Genomic DNA, 19,003 nt, shown 5'->3' with positions numbered 1-19,003 from the left:
AACTTGTGGACAAACCGAGAACCGGACACCGGGGAGCGGGACTCACTCGTTCGGGAGGCTTTCCTCTATCATGTTTCCGTTTCACCTCAGGGACCGGAGCGCGGCGGCGGCATTCTGTTCACTCGTCATTCCGTCTCCGCGGCTCCGTCTCCGACTCCGCATGAATCCCCGCCGCCGCCTTTGTGCGCCTCCCGCCGCTCCGCTCCGCTCGGTGTTCCCGCGTGGATCGCCTCCGTCCTATGACTTCGACGGCCCCATCAGCGGGAAAGCTTCGACTGACAGTTTGAGGCTGGCGATTTCCACTCTCCTCGTGCACGCTGGCGGGCACGCACGCGCCCCGCTCGAGCTGTGGACGCTCCGGAGGCCGAAGCGCCAAAGCGTTTTCCTCCGCTCCGAGTCGTGCGTGTGCAGCAGAGGAGCGCGTCCGTCGCCTGGAGGGGTGGCCCCGCTAGAGCCCCATCGCTCTACTCCATGTTGGATCGCAGAGGAGCGGCGCCAACGGCGGGGGGGAGGGGGAGGAGGGGGCGGAAGCGGTGACGTCGGTCTTCATTTTGGTGGAGGGCCCGCGACGGCTGTGAGCACCCCCCCACTACACCACATAAACACACGCGCACCCCCTCCCCCGCGCGCTCACGGCAGCTCTGACCTCACGTGAAACGTTCGCGCAGGAACCGTTTCTGTGACGGGAGTCGAGCTGCAGATCATTCGGTACTTTACTCCAAATCTTCGCGGGAAACGGAACAAATCTCGTTTGTTGTTGAATTCTGTCACATCTCGTTAACTTCTCAGCGCGCGGCCGTTGATCCGCAGCTCAGAGCTCTTTAGCGCGGATTGATCCGCTCAATAGCGGGAAGTTAGATGATTAGCCGCTTTTGTTCGACCCCCCCCCCCGACAGCTGCCAGCTTTGTTTTCAGGATCATGAATGCTTTTTTAATGTTGTCGTACGTCGCCCTCTGGTGGCGACTCGAGGTTCCTACAGCTGAAGGAGCGACTGCGTTACTGTCTGTAATAATAACAACAATATAACCTTAAGTCTACAATTCATGATCATAAATATTGATAATAATTTAAATCAAAACTATAATAATCTAATATAAATCTATGGTCGACAGGAAATTGTGTTTTTTAAACGTTTTCTTGTTTTTGAGTCTCATAAACAGGAAACCACGTTTTTGTTCAACTTTAATGTTACAAATGTTCATCCGAGGAATTATATATTCTTAAGTTTTAAATGACATGGATGAATTTAAAGATTTAACTTCTTAGAATTCATGTTTCATTCACTGATCTGCATTAGTGGATGCTTTTCAATTCAATTTTTACTTTCAAACATGAATGACAACAAACAAACTAATGTTAAGGGTAAAAATACATTCAAGATTGATTAAAAGACAAAGGAGGACAAGGAAATTCTCTAAAAAAAACATTGCTCCATTTAATTTTAATTTCAAACAGTTTAAAAGAAACAATGATCCCAGAAACAACGTAAAAAGATGTTTAGAGTTGGAAAAGGGTTTTGGATGAAGCTGAAAGCAGCATCCTCCTCCTCCTCCTCCTCATCCTCCTCCTCATCCACCTCTTCCTCCTCCTCCTCATCCACCTCTTCCTCCTCATCTTCCTCCTCATCCTCCTCCTCCTCATCCTCCTCCTCATCCTCCTCCTCCTCCTCCTCAACACACTCAATCTCTTCTTTCTATCATCAACTCTCTGGTTCCTCCAGCTCCTTCATTTCTGTCTTTGTTCTCCACGCCGTTTCCACCTCCATCAGCTTTAGTCCTTTTCCTGGACCGACAACAATCAGGTATAAAAAGTTTTGGCTTTGATTTTCATCATTGATCTGGTTTTGGTTCAGAAAAGAAAAATGTCTTCATGATTTGTTTTCTCTTTTTCTAAAATGTGATTTCCAGCTGATCTGTAAACATTCTGACTCCAAACTGTTTCCATGAACTGTTTGGATGCCCGCCCACTTTATTACTGTCCTTCACAATAAACACTACTGTGATGACGGCAGCAGCAACATCTGGAAAAGGACAAATCATTGACTGTACAAAACAACTGGACTGAGTGACCCCGCCCCCTGGTGTTCCAAGCAGGAAGTACCTCCTGCCTCCCAAAGTCTTCTATGGAGAATTAAACAGCTGTTCCTCAGTATTCTATTGGTCAGAATAACTATTCTGGCTCTCATACATTTTTAACTTCTTGATAATCTGATTTTTCACAAATTTCTTCTGCAGTTCAATTTATAAACTGACCAATCAGACGCGAGGTCTCACACTGCATGTTTGAAATGTTTAACTGACAGATGTCGTGTAGCTTGCTTTCAAGTAGTAGGGGTGTGGCCTTCCAATAAGCTCACTCCTGATTGGTGACAGTGGTTGCCATAGAAACGTTGACACAGACTGACACGGACCAATCACAGCTCACTAACGTCATCTGGCTCCAGCATGGCGACGTCCGTATTTTACAAAGAATAGTGACTGAATTGACTTCATTTGGTTGGAGCTGAGAATAAGTCGTTTTCTTTGGGTGACTCACTAACTCAGTCGGTCCAGTTCTCATATACATTCAATGGAACAAACCAAGGAGTCAATGCTGCCTGTCGCTGCATTTTCGGTATGCGGAAGCAAATCGGTTGCACCGCTCTCCCGCATGCATGAACCAAACGTCACTTCCGCTAAAGCATTTTCCGGTCTTCGGACGGTAACAACAATAATAACCTCGTAGGATGTTAATATAGCACTTAAAATGTTTATCATAGTGAAAACATTCACTTATTGTTGAAAAACGAGATGAAAAAGACACGTTAAGGATCAGGACCTTACGATCTCGCAGTGACTACAAACGGACTACAAATGTTTTCTTCTTCTGCAGTTTTATATGACGGTAGTTTACTCCCTAAGAGGATACAGCGCCACTTCAAGACACTTTATTTTATCCTGTGATCCAAACACGTTATTAACGGTAACTCGGTGGCTTTTTTTCGCTCTGTAATCCAGTCAGGAGAAGCTCTCGGTTGTTGAGAAAAACCTAAATTCTTGTGATGAAGGAGTTTTACTGTTTGGAAATGACTCTGTGGTATAGTGGGTGAAGAGCGGAAGTGACGTGTGGTTCGCGCATGCGGGGTGAGTGGTGCAACCGATTTGCTTCTGCATACCGAAAATGCAGCCACACTGCCACCATGTGGTGAGAACGTAAACTGCTCATCATTCATACCTGTGCCAAAGCAACACAACATTGTTGAGTCCATAATCCTGCAACCTACTGTTGTACAGGTGAATTTATACTATGAAGCCATTACTACCATCTATCACGTTATTTTATGATGACAAAGATTGAACGTCAAGAAGGTTTTGTGTCCAATGACATCAAGTTTGTTTTTCTTCAACGATCTCACAGACATCCAGCAGCAGCATGAGCTCCACTGCCCGTCACAATGTCTGCTTTCTGCCTCATGTGTTGTTTTTCTGTCCTTATCCTGAGCTAATATTTGCTCCACGTTTCCACGTGTACTTCATCCAACGAAGCTCCGCCTCCCAGGAATGAGAGCTCATTCATTCACAGCTGCCCAGTGTACATACCCCCCCCCCACACACACACACACACACATACGTGCTTTTCATGCTACATGGGGACTCCTGACTGGAAGGTTACACGTGGAAACTTCACATATTTTGTGAAATTTAGGCATATTTCTGTCCCACCTTTTCTTTATAGATTTTTTTGGCTCTCAAACAGATACAGGCTCTAACTTTTCACAATTTTAAAATCTTAAATGTTTCTTGTTCTTGGGTACTGGTGGGGACCAGTACCACAAGTCGCCACCAGAGAGCACTATACATTTTGACAGTATTTTTCTTTACATTCTCACATTTGGGATTCTGTAAAAGGGAGTTTTAGGAAGACATAAAATAAGAATAATTATTTATTTTTAGCATTTTCACACCTATAAAGAGGGAAAATCTTTCATCAAGTAATTACCTAAGTAATTTACCTAACTTTTACTTACATGCCCAGCTGTACACAGTTTAATTACACATCGTATTCGATGTGTAAAAAAAAAAATAAATAAATAAATAAATAGGTTATTTCATTCGATTTCACATTTTTTAAAGACCCTTCTCAATGAAAATCATACCTTTTTTCCTTTTTTAGCACGTATGTTTGCTATTTTATTGATGAAAAAGAACCAGGAATCAAATTTTATTTTGGTTTTTCATTTCTAGGTATTTCTGTATTTAAATATCTGTCAGTCAAACTACTGAATAAGACTCTTTCTCAAAAAACGCGCCGTTATGACGTGTGGACGGTCCATGAGTGTATACAAGGCCCGGTTGGTGATGTCTCCATTGGACCCTGAAGCTCCTCTGCCGCCGGCTGGTCTCCAGCGGTTCTTCATAACGGCTATAGCTCAGGTTCTGTTATAAGAGCGGTGCTTAACAGAGACAGCTTTCATCGTCTGAGCTGCGTCTGAGTCTAAACTGTTTGGCTGGAGCGGCCATCTTTGCTGCAGCCGTCATGTTAGGTCATCTCCCTGTGGCTACAGAGCTAGCAGGAGGGTGAGCCCCGCCCACTCAGAGGAGTTTTCAAATTAACATAATCAAATACACACCAAATATTGGCAATAAAACCAGCTATATTTGGAGATTTCGTTTAAAAATGTCATAACCAAAGCACCACACTGCAAACATGGGCCATCTAAAAATGAGCAAAAAATGACTTAATTCAGGAGAGTTCAGACTAAAAACAAGGGAAATTATCTGCCAGTGGGTAAGTTTATGTAATTTAATAAGAATTCTTTAAACTAGAAAACTGGTGAACTTCGAAGATCAACGTCTAAAACAACTGAAACCCTTTTTCAAAAGTACATTTAAAGCTCAAAACATGTTTGGTTTAAAAAGTAGGCACCATGACATCTATATAACAATATCTTAATTTTATCTAGTGAAAAACTCAACAAATGAACATAATACACAAGCCTGGCCTATAAGCAGCTTTACTTCTTACAGAAACCCTTCCAATCTGCAGTGGCTTTTTCACATGATCATGTAGCATCTCACTCATGGATAACCTCCTTTAGCACTTCAGTCTGTATCACAGCCATCGACATGAATATCAATGGATACCACAACCCCGCCCCTTCTGTGTTCCAAACAGGAAGTACTTGCGGGTTACAAGAAGGCCAAAGTCCCATAGACTTCCATTGAGAAACAGACAGTAATTTGTCAGTTATTTCATTTGTCAGAATAATCATTCTTGCTCTGATGCTTCCTTCTTAACACGTTTTTTCTTATCCTAATTTTTTTATATATATATTTTTTCTTTATCACCAGTTATTCAAGTTATAAACTGACCAATCAGATGCCTCAGTAAAAGCATGTGGCTCCTGCTGGGCCCGCCTCCAATGTTTCAGTGGGAGGAGTGTGGCCTTCAAACAAGCTGGAACAAGCTCACTCCTGATTGGTGACAGCAGCTCCTCTAAAGACGTGACTCAGACCGACTCGCACTAATCGCTGTCGACGGGTTGCAATATGGCGGTAGACGTATCAGGAAGTGACGGCGAAGGCTCTGGTCTGATCTCGTGAGGGCTGGAGGTGATGCATTTCCTGTGGGGAAAAACATGTTTTCCACCTCTATCATCTGCTGCTGTTTTAGCTGTGGTCACAACTCTAGTGACCACAGCGCACCGATTCTGGTGCCTTCTGCTGTGGTAACCACTGAACCCGGTGGTGGTCACCGGAAGGCAGGAATCCCATCAATTTGAAGAAAGAGTCCCACCAAACCTGGTGGCTTGTGGGACTCCAGAAGCAGCTGACAGATACCGGCTGTCTGCGTGAGCTGAGGACTAAAACTGTGCAGACAAAAACTCGGCCTTGGGAGGAGTTCGGAGAGGACATGGAGAAGGACCATTGGCTCGTCTCAAAGAGGTTCTGTCAAACCGTCCAGAGCCTAAGGCGCCGCGAGAGGATGAAGTCCGCCCCGAGTGCCTCAGCTCTCTGGATGCTGTGGGAGTGTCTTGGCTGACAGGACTCTGCAGCTTGTGTGCACTATTTCCTCTAAGCTGTGCACATGCGCACTGCTCCCACACCCACGAATCGTTCCTGTGCACTATATAAAATTCATTCTAAACTTTAAATAAAATGATCGCATTAACAATGCATTAACAAACTTGCGTTTGTTTTTAACTTATGCATTTTTTTGTCACTCTCTTATTGTCTCTACTTTTGCTTTCACTAACTGTCTGTTTATTTATTTATTTTGCAAATGTGTTTAAATAAACTTTCTGAAATGTCCTGTTAGTTAGGGTGGATATTCAGAGCCTGTTCTATGAGTTTGTGAGTTACGTGTGTTTAATCTTTTGTTTGTACTATTCCGTTTGGCTCCTACTGAGGACCCCCTGAAAACAAGATGTTCCATTTTTAGGGGTTTGTCCTGCAACTCTAGTTTAGATGTATAAATAAAACACACACAACATCCGTTGGGTAAACGGTTCCTCGATAATACTCAAAAATGGTTTTTAATCCTCCTGTTTTAGACTAAGTCTAAAACAGAGGTGTACATTTTTAAATAGAAATTTCTAAATTGAAAAAACTGTAATTAAGATCAATGTTGAGATGTCCACTTGATCATTTATTCTATTACAATTTATTTCATTTAAAACATATTTCTGTACAAAACATATATTTTAATATTGAACTATGTAAACCATAATAGACATTTGTTTAGGGAAAATGATCCAATAAAAAATGATGAAAACATTTTTTTTTTAATTAAATGTTCTATTTTTCCTCAGCATTTTTAAATCAAACGCTCGATTACTCTAGACCAGGAGCCACCAACCATTGTCAGACTGCGGGGTCCCCATAGACTTAGGGGGGTACCTCTTGGGTTCTGAGTCATACGAAGGACCACCAGTTTGAAATGACACATTTCTTAGTTCGCCTTTAGTTCTACATTATTAATAATGAACGTGGTGACCCCTGCTCTAGACGATACTTTTCATTAAATCTAATTTTGTCCATACCTATATTTTCCTTTCAGCTGTATTGATTTTGGTTGTACAGATATTTAGTAATGAATCAAATAAAAATGCTTTGAGAAATAAAACATTTGAAATACTTTTAACCTTACTTTAAATACTGCCTGAAGCAGCACCGATCTCCTAGTTTTTGTGTAATCTTTTATTTGTGCGACATAATTGTAATTTATTTTTGTTTTCTTTTATTTTAATCAGCTGCTGCGTCCTTAACGTTTTATTTTGAAGTTGACTTCCTCTCAGCTTCCCAAGTTGCGTTAGCCCCGCCCACACGAAGGCCACGGAGATGACGAGCTCCTCTGGGACGGAGCTGCTTCTGTTAGATGAGTTTATCGGCTAAAATAAAATAGAAACATGTAAAACGTATGTATACTTTTAGGAGATCAAAAGGAGCACGCGACCCGGAAAAAGGAACGTTTGGGCGGGAATTTGGCTGGGAGCTTGAGCTGACATCGCGAGAACATCGCGTGCACCTAGCTTGAAAAGTCGTTTCACCCGCCTTTTTTTTTTTTTTTTAAAAGGAAAATTTATAAAAAAGAATAATATATATATATATTTCCATTTCAAGAGTGAGATTCACCAACGAAGAACATTCAAGTAAGTTCATGTTTGTTTTAGGTTGGTTGATAATTATGGACTGACGTAACAAATCAATTAAAAACTGAAAAAAGACCAAATTTCTTTAAAAATTAAATCATTTGGAAAATACCACATACCCCACTGGAAGCTTTTCAGTTAGTTTTGTTTACACCGATGTCACCATAGGTCCTTATAGTTTAAAAGGAAAAAAATGAAATTACTTTAGTATTTTTGTTTATATATTTATCACTTTTTATAAATGTGGATGAGATTAAAAATGATTTTTTTCCCCACAGCTTTTTTAGAAAATAGTGGTCAGAATACTCGTCAAAGACTTTTAGAAAGTAAGAAGAACCAACAAAGAAACAAAAACTTGATACATTTTCAGAGTAAATCAGTCAGAAACACAACGTAACGTCTGACGTCATGGAGGTGAAGCTGGTTATAAATATATCTGCAACATTTTGAGGCAGAAGTCCAGCCACTTCTGACAGCAACTTTTATTTTGAAAGGCTTGTATTCTAACTGCTGAGTTTCTTTATTTTCTTGTTTATCTGAAAATGTTCCAATAAAACTTTATTGATAAAACCAAAAAGCATCTCCATTCGCCGAGGCGTTTGGGTGGAGATCCGAGATTTGTCAGACATTGACTGATTATGTTCTGACAGGATCTGCTGGGATCCGATTCTGGACCCTTCTTTGAAGCTCAGGATTAGAACCCATCAGATGATGGTGAGCATGGAACCGAGGATGCTGTCCAATGAGAATGAGGTGGAGGAGGGTTTGTCTAACCATCTGGGAGGTGGAGAAGGTGGAGAAGAAGACGATGGTGATTGGCTGGAGAATGCAGCTGATCTTCACAGCTTCACAAAAGTGAAAAGTCAACCGACCCTGACAGCAAGACCAGGATGGTTCTCCTCTACTGCTGGAGACCCGACGTACATCTGTAAGGGAGCAAAGAGCGCCATCTTCAGGCCCTCCAGGTAAGTCTGTGTGTTTTCTTATCAGACACTCGGTCTGAACTCGCTCATTTCCTGTCTGCCTTCAGTACTCCAAAACTCCAGGAATGTTTTATATTAAGCTCCTAAATCTTTTATTTTTGGAGACTTTTCTGAAAGTTCGGTTAATCATCGATGCCAGCTCAGTGGGAATAATGTCAGCTTTGGTTTTGGCACAGGAGGAGGTTATCCTGTCCGTATCTTATTTAAACATGCTCGACAGTCTCATTCACGCACTGATGGCAGCTCCGGCGCCAAACACTGGCGCCAACCTTTGACCACCACAAAGGGGAGCTCAGCGTCTTGCCCAAGAACACTTCATGGGTGAGCAGGGCAGGAATCAAACCTGCGACCTTCCAACCAGAGGTCGCTCGCTCTACCTCTGCACTGCGGTTGCAGACACGTTAATTTTACCGGCTGGGAAATGTTCCTGGTTCTTCTCAAATTCCATGTTTGTTGTGCTGAAACCATTCAGATCAATAAACAGATTTCCTGGAAACGGCACAAATGAAGATAGAATTCTGTGTTCCTTCTTTTACTCTGAACTATTCTACTAAAGCTGAACCGAGGTCCACTTGGATTTGCTATGAATTCTGTTTGATGTAAACTCGGCTGTAACGAGTCCCCGAGTGTTCGGATACTCGTGATCTGCTTCCAGAAATCTGAGTACTAATATTCACAACGACCAAAACCGCTGGTTTGCGATCTCTATAACTATAGTGGAATGTTTGGTAATGATGTATTTACTGCTCTGAAGTACAGAATAAGGTTTGATTTAAGTTAATTAACTAAAACGAAGCCGAATGAGGGGCGCTGCTGTCACCGGAAGTAAACACATTGTCAAAATTAAGTGTTTTCAAAGTGTTTTAAGTGTTTTCCTGTTTTCAAAGTAAGACTTGCGAGTGTTTTTTCCATTCAAAAAATGAGACTAAAGTTTCGCTCACTGACATAACTTGAAAAACGAATCTACTTTAAGACAGGAGCTTTAGCTCCAGTGTTTTGATTATGGGAACTGTTCAACATTTGTCACAACGTAGCCTCGCGCTGAGATGCAGCTCTGCACATCTGAAGGATGGACGTGATCACCTGGAATCAGCTGATTCTGCTGCGGAAAAAAGCCGCTTTTTATACCGGATTTGGACCAATATGTAGTGATTAGAATGTGATGCAGAACGTTGAGGATGGAAAAACTGAAGAATATTTTCAGGATTTGTTCTTAAATGATCCAAAACAACAACGTTTATGTTTTTTATGTTGTTTATGTTACTACCGAACTTAAGCAGAAATTTGACAAAAGAGAGTTTAAGTTGACAAACACCATTTCTTTCTATCTAAGCCTTTGTTTGTATCTGTTTTGTTCATTCTGTCATCTGTACTAAATAAATGTATAAATGACGTTGATTTAATACATATAATTTTATTTTTCTGACATCCATTAAAATACAAAAATGGCAACAAACATTATATTAAAAACTGAGAATTATGGTCATAAAAAACGAACCAGAGAAATATTTTGAATGTTTTCTCATGTTTGGACCTCCAGCAGGAACGTCTCCGTCTCTTTAGTTTTCCGTCATCCAAACAGAAGAGCGCCTCCTAGTCTGTAACTTTGGGATAAAAGCATAAACGACTTATTTTACCCCTTCAGGCGTATACCACAAAGCCCCCACTAATGACTAATGACCCCATATCAAACACTCAGCCCCCCGTTAACCCCCTCTCACATATTTAGTCTGTGGTATCGGGACAAAGCCTCTTTTTGAAACAATACTTCTTTTGTCCAGCAGAGGGAGACAGAACCTCAGCTTCTCCAGTTAGTCGGAAAGGTTTTTTCTCTTGTAGAGAAACATATTTCACATTTCTCAAGTATTTTTCTGTCTGTTTTTCTTTGTAAATCCTGCAATGAAGTTTTTAAAACTACTCTGAGCCAACAGGATTATTACAGGTTCTTTTCTGGTTCTTCTGGTTTAAACTCCTCCACACTTTCGGATGTTTCAGCCAGTCTTGTATTTAATTTATCAGTTGAAAGTCAGTCGCTGTCACACGATTCCTGCTTGTTTTTCTTTTAGATGTCTTACTTTAGCTGGTTTTTAAACTATCATGTTGTTTTTAGCTGTTTGAAGTTTAACATAAAAGTTTTAAATCCTTAAAAATGTTGTTCTTCAACAGCCAAGAACTTCAGCTAATTTTTTAGGTCATTTAGACGTAAACTGGAAGAAACACTTGTAAAAATACAAAATTGTTGTGGCTTGACCAGCATGTTATCTTCATAAGAAATATTATCTTTTTCAAACAACATTTTTTCGTCTGCTCCTGATTCACAGCAGTTTTGAATATAGAAAAACTTAGAAAAGCATTTTAAGATAATTTTTTCTTTATCTATGTCCTCCATTATGAGAAAAAGGCTAGAAGAACATGTTAAAAACACCAAAAACACCATTTTCATCAGAGTGGGACTTTAAAACGGCATCTAGTTGGTCATTAAACAGTGCTGGCTCCTGGAGTCAGTAAAAGTGGGCGTGGCTTTAGTGTTAAGTGTTTTGTATTAATCCCTGACTTTTTTTTTTTAATCTTAAACAGCAACAAACATCTGAATGTTAAAGGCTTTAAATGAGCAAACTGTGAATTAAAATGATCCACCGGATGAATGCACCGTTGGGCTTTTTAGAGTTAAATCATTTCTAGTTGCAATGATTCCATTTCTTCTTTTGTTTTTAAAATTGTGTGGAGGTCAGCGCTGGGGTCATCTGTGTTTAGTCTGAGGGTTTCTCCTGAGCGGGGGAACAGAACATGCCGTTCACGTTGATTTATAACTCTGCCTTTTTCGGTTCTGGACCTTCAGGGTTCTGTCAAAACACGCCGCTCATGTGAAATCACAGCTAATCAGGTCTAAACACTCCACTTCATCTGAACTGAGACAAACTCAGATTCTAGTAAATCCATGTGGATTTTAGCTGTTTTAGATCCATGTTTTGTCCCTCATCACAGACGGCGCGGCCCCTCGTGGCCCCTCGTGTCCCCTCGCGGCCCCTCGCGGCCCCTCGTGGCCCCGGCAGGGCCAGTACTGGTTCTGTAGAGCAGACTCTCCCCGCCGCCGGCCTCAGCTCCGGTCTCTGCGTTCGACAGCAATTTCCCGAAGACTCCACACAAACGAGAGCTTTTCCCCGCAGAGAGACCGCCGCCACACACACCGAGACGCCGCCTCTTTGATAAACACGGAGCCGTCACATGGAATTAGGACTCATCCGATGGTATGATGTACAGTCCTGTTACAGGACCGGCAGCCCTGGGGGTGGGGGGCGGGGTCATTTTGTTTGTTTGGTCCATTATTCTGCTCATTTGTCTTCAAACCTGTAAAACTGCATCCGTGGAGGCCAGCAGAGCAAACGGCGTCCATGTCAGAGTTCTGATTTTAGAGGCTTTAAGAAGCGGATCGCTCTCCCCCCGATCCTCTAAACACGCACAATCGTTCATGACAGATCCCACATAAACGGCGTTTCCACGTCTGTAAACAAACCCGCTGCTGATCAGCCGGCGTGATCCAATCTCGCTCTTGGATTTCCGAGCAGGCCTTTTGTTTGTGCAGACGAGGGTCCGGCGAGCAGGACTCGGACCCGGGTCCGTCTGTGGAGGCCGGCGTCACCCGCTCAGACATTATGCATCATGTACCAAAGGGGGGGGCAGTTTCCCTTTGATGGAGAGGTTAGGACGCCTCTGTCAGCAAACGTCGGAGTCTGGGGGTCAGAAAGACCCGTCCTCTGGTTTAAAAGAATCATTCATCCATTTTTAACTCCTGTGAAATGAAAACACTGAAAATATGGAGGATTGATGCCCCAAAGTTCCATTCAGTTGTTCGTAGAAACGTTCCAGGAGCTCATTAAAGAGTCACTCCAATGAAAACGCCGTTTTTAACATGTTCTTGTAGCGTTTTCTCATGATGGAGACAAATGTTAAACGAAGATTAAATCTGAATTTGAATTTTTCCTTTTTTCAAATGTAGTTGGATCAGGAGCAGACAGAACCAGCGGTTTGAAAAAGCTCAAGTTTATGATGCAGATACTGCAGTGGGCGGGGCCAAAGTCTCCTTTCTCTGCTACAGTTTGGATGCATCTGATTGCAGACATGTTAACGTCTTTGTTTTCCTGGTCTGAGCTGGAGTCAAAACTGTACAGCTGGATAGAATCGATATTACTCGCTGTTTTTTTTTTGCTACGCTAACGTTAGCTTAGGCTTGTGAGGAGCAATAAGCTTAGCGGGAAGGAGTGTAAACAAAGGGTTAATGGGAAATTAGCCGAGGCTAACTCTATGGCTAACTCTGCACCAACGGTCCTGACCACAACTCGGAGGTGAATTCTAACAAACTCCTGCCGCTCTGCAGAAACTATGTCTTAGAAAACGGCACAGGTTTTTAGAATTGACTGAAAACGACATCATCATAATTCAGAGACCAAAGAGAACGCTTTTAGAATTACAAAATGTACAGTTGGAGTGTCAACGTGTCACAGAGGGATGATCCGATCGTGTGATCAGGGCTCAATCATGTGGTCGATGACCTCATTGAAAATCGGATGTTGTCCAACATTTTATTTATTCATATTATGATCAGCACTTTATAATTCAAGCTCATCATTCCTCATAAATATTAAATAACTACTAGAAGTCTGCATGTCATGAATGAGTCACACGATTTATCGTGTTTAGTTTGACCAGGAGCCGCTCAAAAACGGTTCAGCGAGGTGTTCACAGATTCAGACTTCCAGGATCAATAACTCTTCGTCCTCATGATCATTTTTATTAGAGCTCCTCATGATAATAAACCTTAGTTACTCTCAACATCCTCCGTGTCTAGCAATGCACCTGTGGTTATCAGAAGCTCCTCCCACACATAAATCCATGAGCGTCAGGTTTATGAACAGACTTCTGTTCCAGCGCTGAGCAGCAGATCTGTATCAAACTGAGGCGACTGACGTACATTTGATGTGAACGTGGAGGAATAACAATACAGACGTAAAGAAATCAAACTTTTATTTAAACGCTGGTTCTTGAGTTACTCATTTTCTGGATTTTGTGAACAGGAATCGTGTTTGGAACTGCTGTTAAAAATATCAAAACTAAACTAGTTTGTCACAACCTTGATCTCCGGGTCACAGACTTTATGGACTAAATGAGCAACGATTAAAAAATAAAGAACATTTCTATCAAAACTATGTGACTAAAGTCGTGGGACTCTTTTCCTTCCTTCTTCAGAGCTTGTGTCAGACAACAGCGCCCCCACATGACCACCTGTTGAAGCTGCGTGAGGTTTTTCTTCTGCTCGTGAAAGCAAAGCAAACCCAATGGGATGGGGCCTAAAGGACCCCCCCCAATTAATACACAACTGAAGGTGGAAAAACTTGAAACAGCCTCAGATAATCTTTGGAATCTTTGGGATTTAGAACATTTCAACATTTTTCTGGGTTGTTTCTGTCAGTTTAGATGTTATGAACACTTTCAGGGCAAAGGCAAATTTATCTTTTCAACAAACTTGGAATCTTTTTTTGTTGATTAAAATTGTTGTGAATCAGGAGCAGAAGAAAAAATGCTCTTTGAAAAATATCGTATTTGTGACATAGAAAATATGCTGGGCGGGGCCACAAGCCCCCTGCCTCAAGTTCTCAGCAACAGAGCGGGAAAGGGGGGCGGGATTGCTCTGCACCACTCACAACTTGGGGGGGTTCTGATGAATTCTGGGAACACTTTGAAAATAGATCAAAAGATGATGGGTGGGTCTGTAACCCTTGTGCTCTCTTAGACATGATTACATCAAAGTGGGGTCATCTGGACCCCACAAGACGGCGCACTGCACTTCTTCTTTAAAGGATTTTTTATCTTCACTGATGTCTGCGGCAGACATGAAATCCTGTCCACCTTTGTCATGGGAGGGGTCACCATAAGGGTGGGGTCACCTGGACCCCATAAGGGAGCACGAGGGTTAAAGGGCCTGATTTCAGCTTTTTAATGTCGTGTATTTTTTTTGTTTCAATAATTTCATCATCATGTACATTTCTTTTTCAAAATTATGCTGGATTATTTTATTCCATCTTTTTGTTTTAAAATATTCTTTTGAATTGTTGGTTTTTAAAAAGCACTTAGAGTTTGACACAAAGCAGATTCCTTCAGCTTGAAGCTGAACAGCTGATTGTTGTGGATAAGACGCTGTAACTCGGTTATAAAGCCTTTGAGCTTAATGTCAGCCGCAAAACTGCAGCATTATCTCAAACACAGAGCACTTGTTCTTTGGAAATGTCATTTTATCGTCTGGCCTGTGTTTGCAGAAAGCTGCTTCTTTGTGTTTTTTTTGTTCTTAAAAGGGATTGGACAGAGACAAGCCCCGCCCCTTCCTGGCTAAACCTGTCTATTTTCGCCTGGAGACTTGCATGATGGCACCACAAAACTGTTGAAATTGGATGTTAAAATACCTTTGCTTTCACAACCTGTCAGCTGCAGTCTGACGTGTGAAAAGGTAATTCTGGTGAAGCCTCGTCTGAGTAACCTCATCCCTTCTTCCCCCGACTGCAGCAAATTCACACCGTTCCTCCAAACCATCCTCAAACCCAGGAATGGCGTGAGCCGGGTCCTCCAACACCTCGTTAGGAAGACGGACCAGAAAAGTATTCACACTCAGGTAAAGTGAATCTCCTCCGTCCTGGTCCCACCAGGACCTTCTATGCCAAGAGAGAGGAGGACGAAGTGATAAATGTATTTCCCTCTGGCATCCGGGATCGTCCTGAGAGGATCTGAGCAAACTGCTTCGTTCTGATCTTCTCCTCCGGTTAACTGTCATATTCCGGGCTAATTCCATCACCGGCTGCTCCTATGCTAGCAGGGGGTTCAGTGCTGGAAGGGCGGGGCATGTCAGCGCTAAACTTCTATACCAACGTTTTTCAATCAAATAAATGTTGTTGTCCAAAAGACTTTGAAGTTTCAAACGTTGCTATAATCTGACAGATTTTAACCTTTTTAAAACCACTTCCTGACAGACTTCTGCCCTTCAGTCTACCGTGTTGCACAACAGAGACGATAGCTCAGCAGTGACTCATAGACCTATGGAGGTTAGGCACCACAGAAGAAGAGAAAATACTGACGAAGGGCTGCTTTTATTTCACAAATGTGACTCGTATTTGAACCTAGGATTTCCTTTGAAGAAACCACCATTGACTCCCAACCAGCAAAGCCAAGTGGTCCAGATGGTTTAAAAGTGACCAGAAAACGTGGGCCCCGAATGGCTTTGTCCGCATTTTCAGTGGTGGCCCCGCCTCTGTTTGCCCACATTGGCTTAAGTGGGAACTCATTAGGTTGGCTCGCTACACTAGCTAGCCGCCCGGTGGACAGCGTGGCGAGATAGCTCTGCTAGCCCTCACTAGCTCACTACACCTAGCCAACCACCCGGTGGACGGTGTATGAGCTAGCAAGGACCGGCAGAGCTAGCTTTTATGCTATTGGCTTGGGTGGGCACTCAGTAGGTCAGCTCACTACAGTAGGCTGCTGCCTGGTGGACACTAGCTAGCCGCCCGGTGGACAGCGTGGCGAGATAGCTTTGCTAGCCCCCACTAGGTCACTACACCGTCCACTGGATGGTTGGCTAGCATAGCAAGCCAGCCTACTGTCTTTAATGGGACAGAAAAACCTCTTTTCTGACTGAAACGAGTCCACAGGAGTCTGCAGAGGTGACGACCGGCTGACATGAAGCCGTCTGTTGACCAGTTTGCGAGAACTTCTTGCTTTATCTGTCTGTGAACAGCAGCAAATGTGGGAGGAGTTAGAGATCATCAAAGATGCAGTGCAGATGAAACGTCAAGTTTCCCTCCAAAAGAAACGAGGTGGCGTTTCGCTTTAGACACAAACCAAAGTTTAAATTTCAGACATCAGAACGTCTAAATCGATGATGTTGAAGAGCAGCCCGACCTTTCATCATACCAGCGGAGACGTCGTTGCTGTTTAGTTCTTGTAATATTTACATCGGTTCCGCTGAAGCCAAACAGCTGTTTCGGCTCAGGACCGGCGCCCTCGCACTCACAAACGAGCAGCGGGACCTCGGCGTGCGACAAACACCTGTCGGTAAACAGGAGTCCGGCGGGAGCGCCGCGTTAATCAGACACGCATCCTGCCGTGTTCAAAGAAACCGGAGATTCCCCTGCAGAATTCTGCTGATTAACGTGAAGCTGGCGACTGTTTAACATTCATCTCTGCAGCGTCTCCTGTGCATGTGAGCGTGCACGTGTGTTGGTGTGTAAACACTTGTGTTATTTCCCTAAGATCTTGCTAAGTGTATGCATAAAACATCCTGCTCCCTGGCGTCGGCACAATTAGCTGTTAAATAAAAAGGCCGCTCCCCAAAGCTTCCTCGACATTTTAATTAGACGCAGCAGCTGAAGAGACGGCTCGTTTTAGGAAAACAAACAGCGCCGTTTGCCAAGGAAAGACTCCCGGGGGGGGGCTCCGTCTGAGGTTCGCTCGGCCCGCTGAACTCCAGAACTGTTAGTCTTCACTTAAGTCTTTATTTGATAACCCCCCAAAATAGAGAAACGGTTTGTACTTTTCCAAGATGGAAGTCAACGTTTTAACTGCAGCTATGAAGACAAAATATTTGGATTTATTCATTTTTAAAGATGAGTCATTGATTCACATGTGAACAAACAGGAGGTGACAGGCGAACATGCAAACTCAAACGTGTTTCTGACCCTTTGATTTATTTTGTCCTTACATTTTTACATGCTGAATTCAAAGAATAATTTTTTTGGTTAAATCTGTTTTATGAGACTGGAGCAAATAAAGAATTATTTGAGAATCTTTTCTGCAAGTTTCTTTCTGGGAAAACATACCTGCTGTGGAGGATTTTCCCCTAAAGGATGAAAAATAAACCGAACAAACTACTGAAAACTAAACATTTTCTATTTTATGTTTATTTTCCAAACATCAGGAATGTGAAGCTCTGATCTTCACTTTGACTTTAATATATGTCCAGAAACTGAATATGCAGATTTAAAAATTTTAGTTTGAGTTTTATTTTTGAAACATCGGACCATGACCACCAAACGTCAAAGAACTTCAGCATCCTGGACAGATTTGATTTCATTTTAAAATATGAAGTTATGTTCAACCTTCATTAAGAAATGTGTAAAACAAGTCAAGTTTCTGTAACACCCTGCAGTGTGAAAAATCTCTACAAAGTTCTCCGTAAAAGTCTCGATTGACTGTGGACTTTACATCTTTAATTATGTTTTGAAACCATCTTTTAGTTCCTATCCACCCACATCGGTTTAAACGAAAGTGAACCACAAACAGTTTATTTAGATGGATGGATGGATGGATGGATAGATGGATAGATGGATAGATGGATAGATGGATAGATGGACCTTTATTGTCATTATCACAAGGACAATGAAATTGCAGCAACCGTTTCAGTGCAAGTGGCATAAAAAATACAAAACATAATATAAAAATACGATATAAAGTATAAAAAATATGTAGAAAAATATATACAATTATTACATATTACAATTACAATTCCATTTATTTAGGTGTTATAATTTCTGTTGGGGTTTGTTTCTGTGCCAAACATCCCCGTTTTTAACAAAGAACTGTATTGGTTTTCTAGTAGCTGCTATCTTATCGGGTTAAAGGGCCGGTAAAAAAAAATCATCAGAAAAACACAATTTCACATATAGTGGAAATTTTGACTAAACATTTGAAATGTTGAGAACTGTTGGATTTTAAATTTAAAATTATGGAGCAGAATGTATCCACTAAGAATGTTGACTTTTTTTTTGCCCTTATATGTCCTTAATAAACTCGACTTTATTGATCAGAGCGTAAAACATTTAACAAGTTCAGAATGTTCCCAAAAGCTGCTAGCATAATGCTAATTTGTTAGCTCCACAGGGTCACTCAGAGTCTCAAACCGTCGTCGTACACAAACAATGACGCATTAAATTGTGTAGTTTGAGAATAATCACCTTTATTTTTAAGCTTAAATCGAGTTACTCGGTTTATTAACATTTTCCACCCAAACTTTGGGGGAAAAGCAAGACATGAAAGAAACAAAGCTGAAAAAGTTTCCTGTTTTTTACCTTTTATTTTTGATTGTTCAACATTGTTCAACATTACCATAAAACTGAGCATTATGATGAATTGCTCCCCCTTACTATTATAGAACAATTATTAAGATTTGTGGAAACAAATGTTGCTAAAACTTTAACATTTCATGGACGAATGTTGTCAGTTTTGCGTCTCTTCAAAAAAATCGTACATTTTTGTCCTTTTATTGAACAATAACAAACTAAAATTGGGAAAAATAGGAAAATAAAGTTTTTTTAATTGTGTGTTCATTTTGTGTTGGGGAATAATTTTGTT

The 19,003-nt window shown here is 41.8% G+C and overlaps 2 protein-coding genes across 7 annotated transcripts in view; one reads left to right on the top strand and one right to left on the bottom strand.

Moving 5' to 3' along the window:
* Positions 1-848, bottom strand: part of LOC112161902 (sprouty-related, EVH1 domain-containing protein 2) — a 30,560-nt gene extending 29,712 nt beyond the window's left edge. The window contains exon 1 of the mRNA XM_024297440.2: positions 47-848. Within this exon, the coding sequence (XP_024153208.1) occupies positions 47-72 (26 nt within the window). The 5' untranslated portion in view covers positions 73-848. The remainder of the gene's footprint in view (positions 1-46) is intronic.
* A 6,010-nt stretch (positions 849-6,858) lies between these two features.
* Positions 6,859-19,003, top strand: part of LOC112161763 — a 93,942-nt gene continuing 81,797 nt past the window's right edge. For 5 of the 6 annotated variants that reach the window (XR_004949218.1, XR_004949219.1, XR_004949216.1 and 2 more), the window contains exons 1-3: positions 6,859-7,631; positions 8,282-8,596; positions 15,170-15,275. Coding sequence is in view for 2 of the 6 variants with exons in the window: in XM_036215594.1 (XP_036071487.1) it covers positions 8,340-8,596; positions 15,170-15,275 (363 nt within the window). In the remaining 4 variants the exon portion in view is untranslated. The remainder of the gene's footprint in view (positions 7,632-8,281; positions 8,597-15,169; positions 15,276-19,003) is intronic. The other variant, XR_004949217.1, reaches the window with a different exon arrangement.

Source organism: Oryzias melastigma, linkage group LG15 (genome assembly GCF_002922805.2).
Source record: "Oryzias melastigma strain HK-1 linkage group LG15, ASM292280v2, whole genome shotgun sequence".
Classification (NCBI taxonomy): domain Eukaryota; kingdom Metazoa; phylum Chordata; class Actinopteri; order Beloniformes; family Adrianichthyidae; genus Oryzias; species Oryzias melastigma.
Note: the sequence above shows the minus strand (reverse complement) of the source record. Positions and strands in the feature narration are given on the sequence as shown.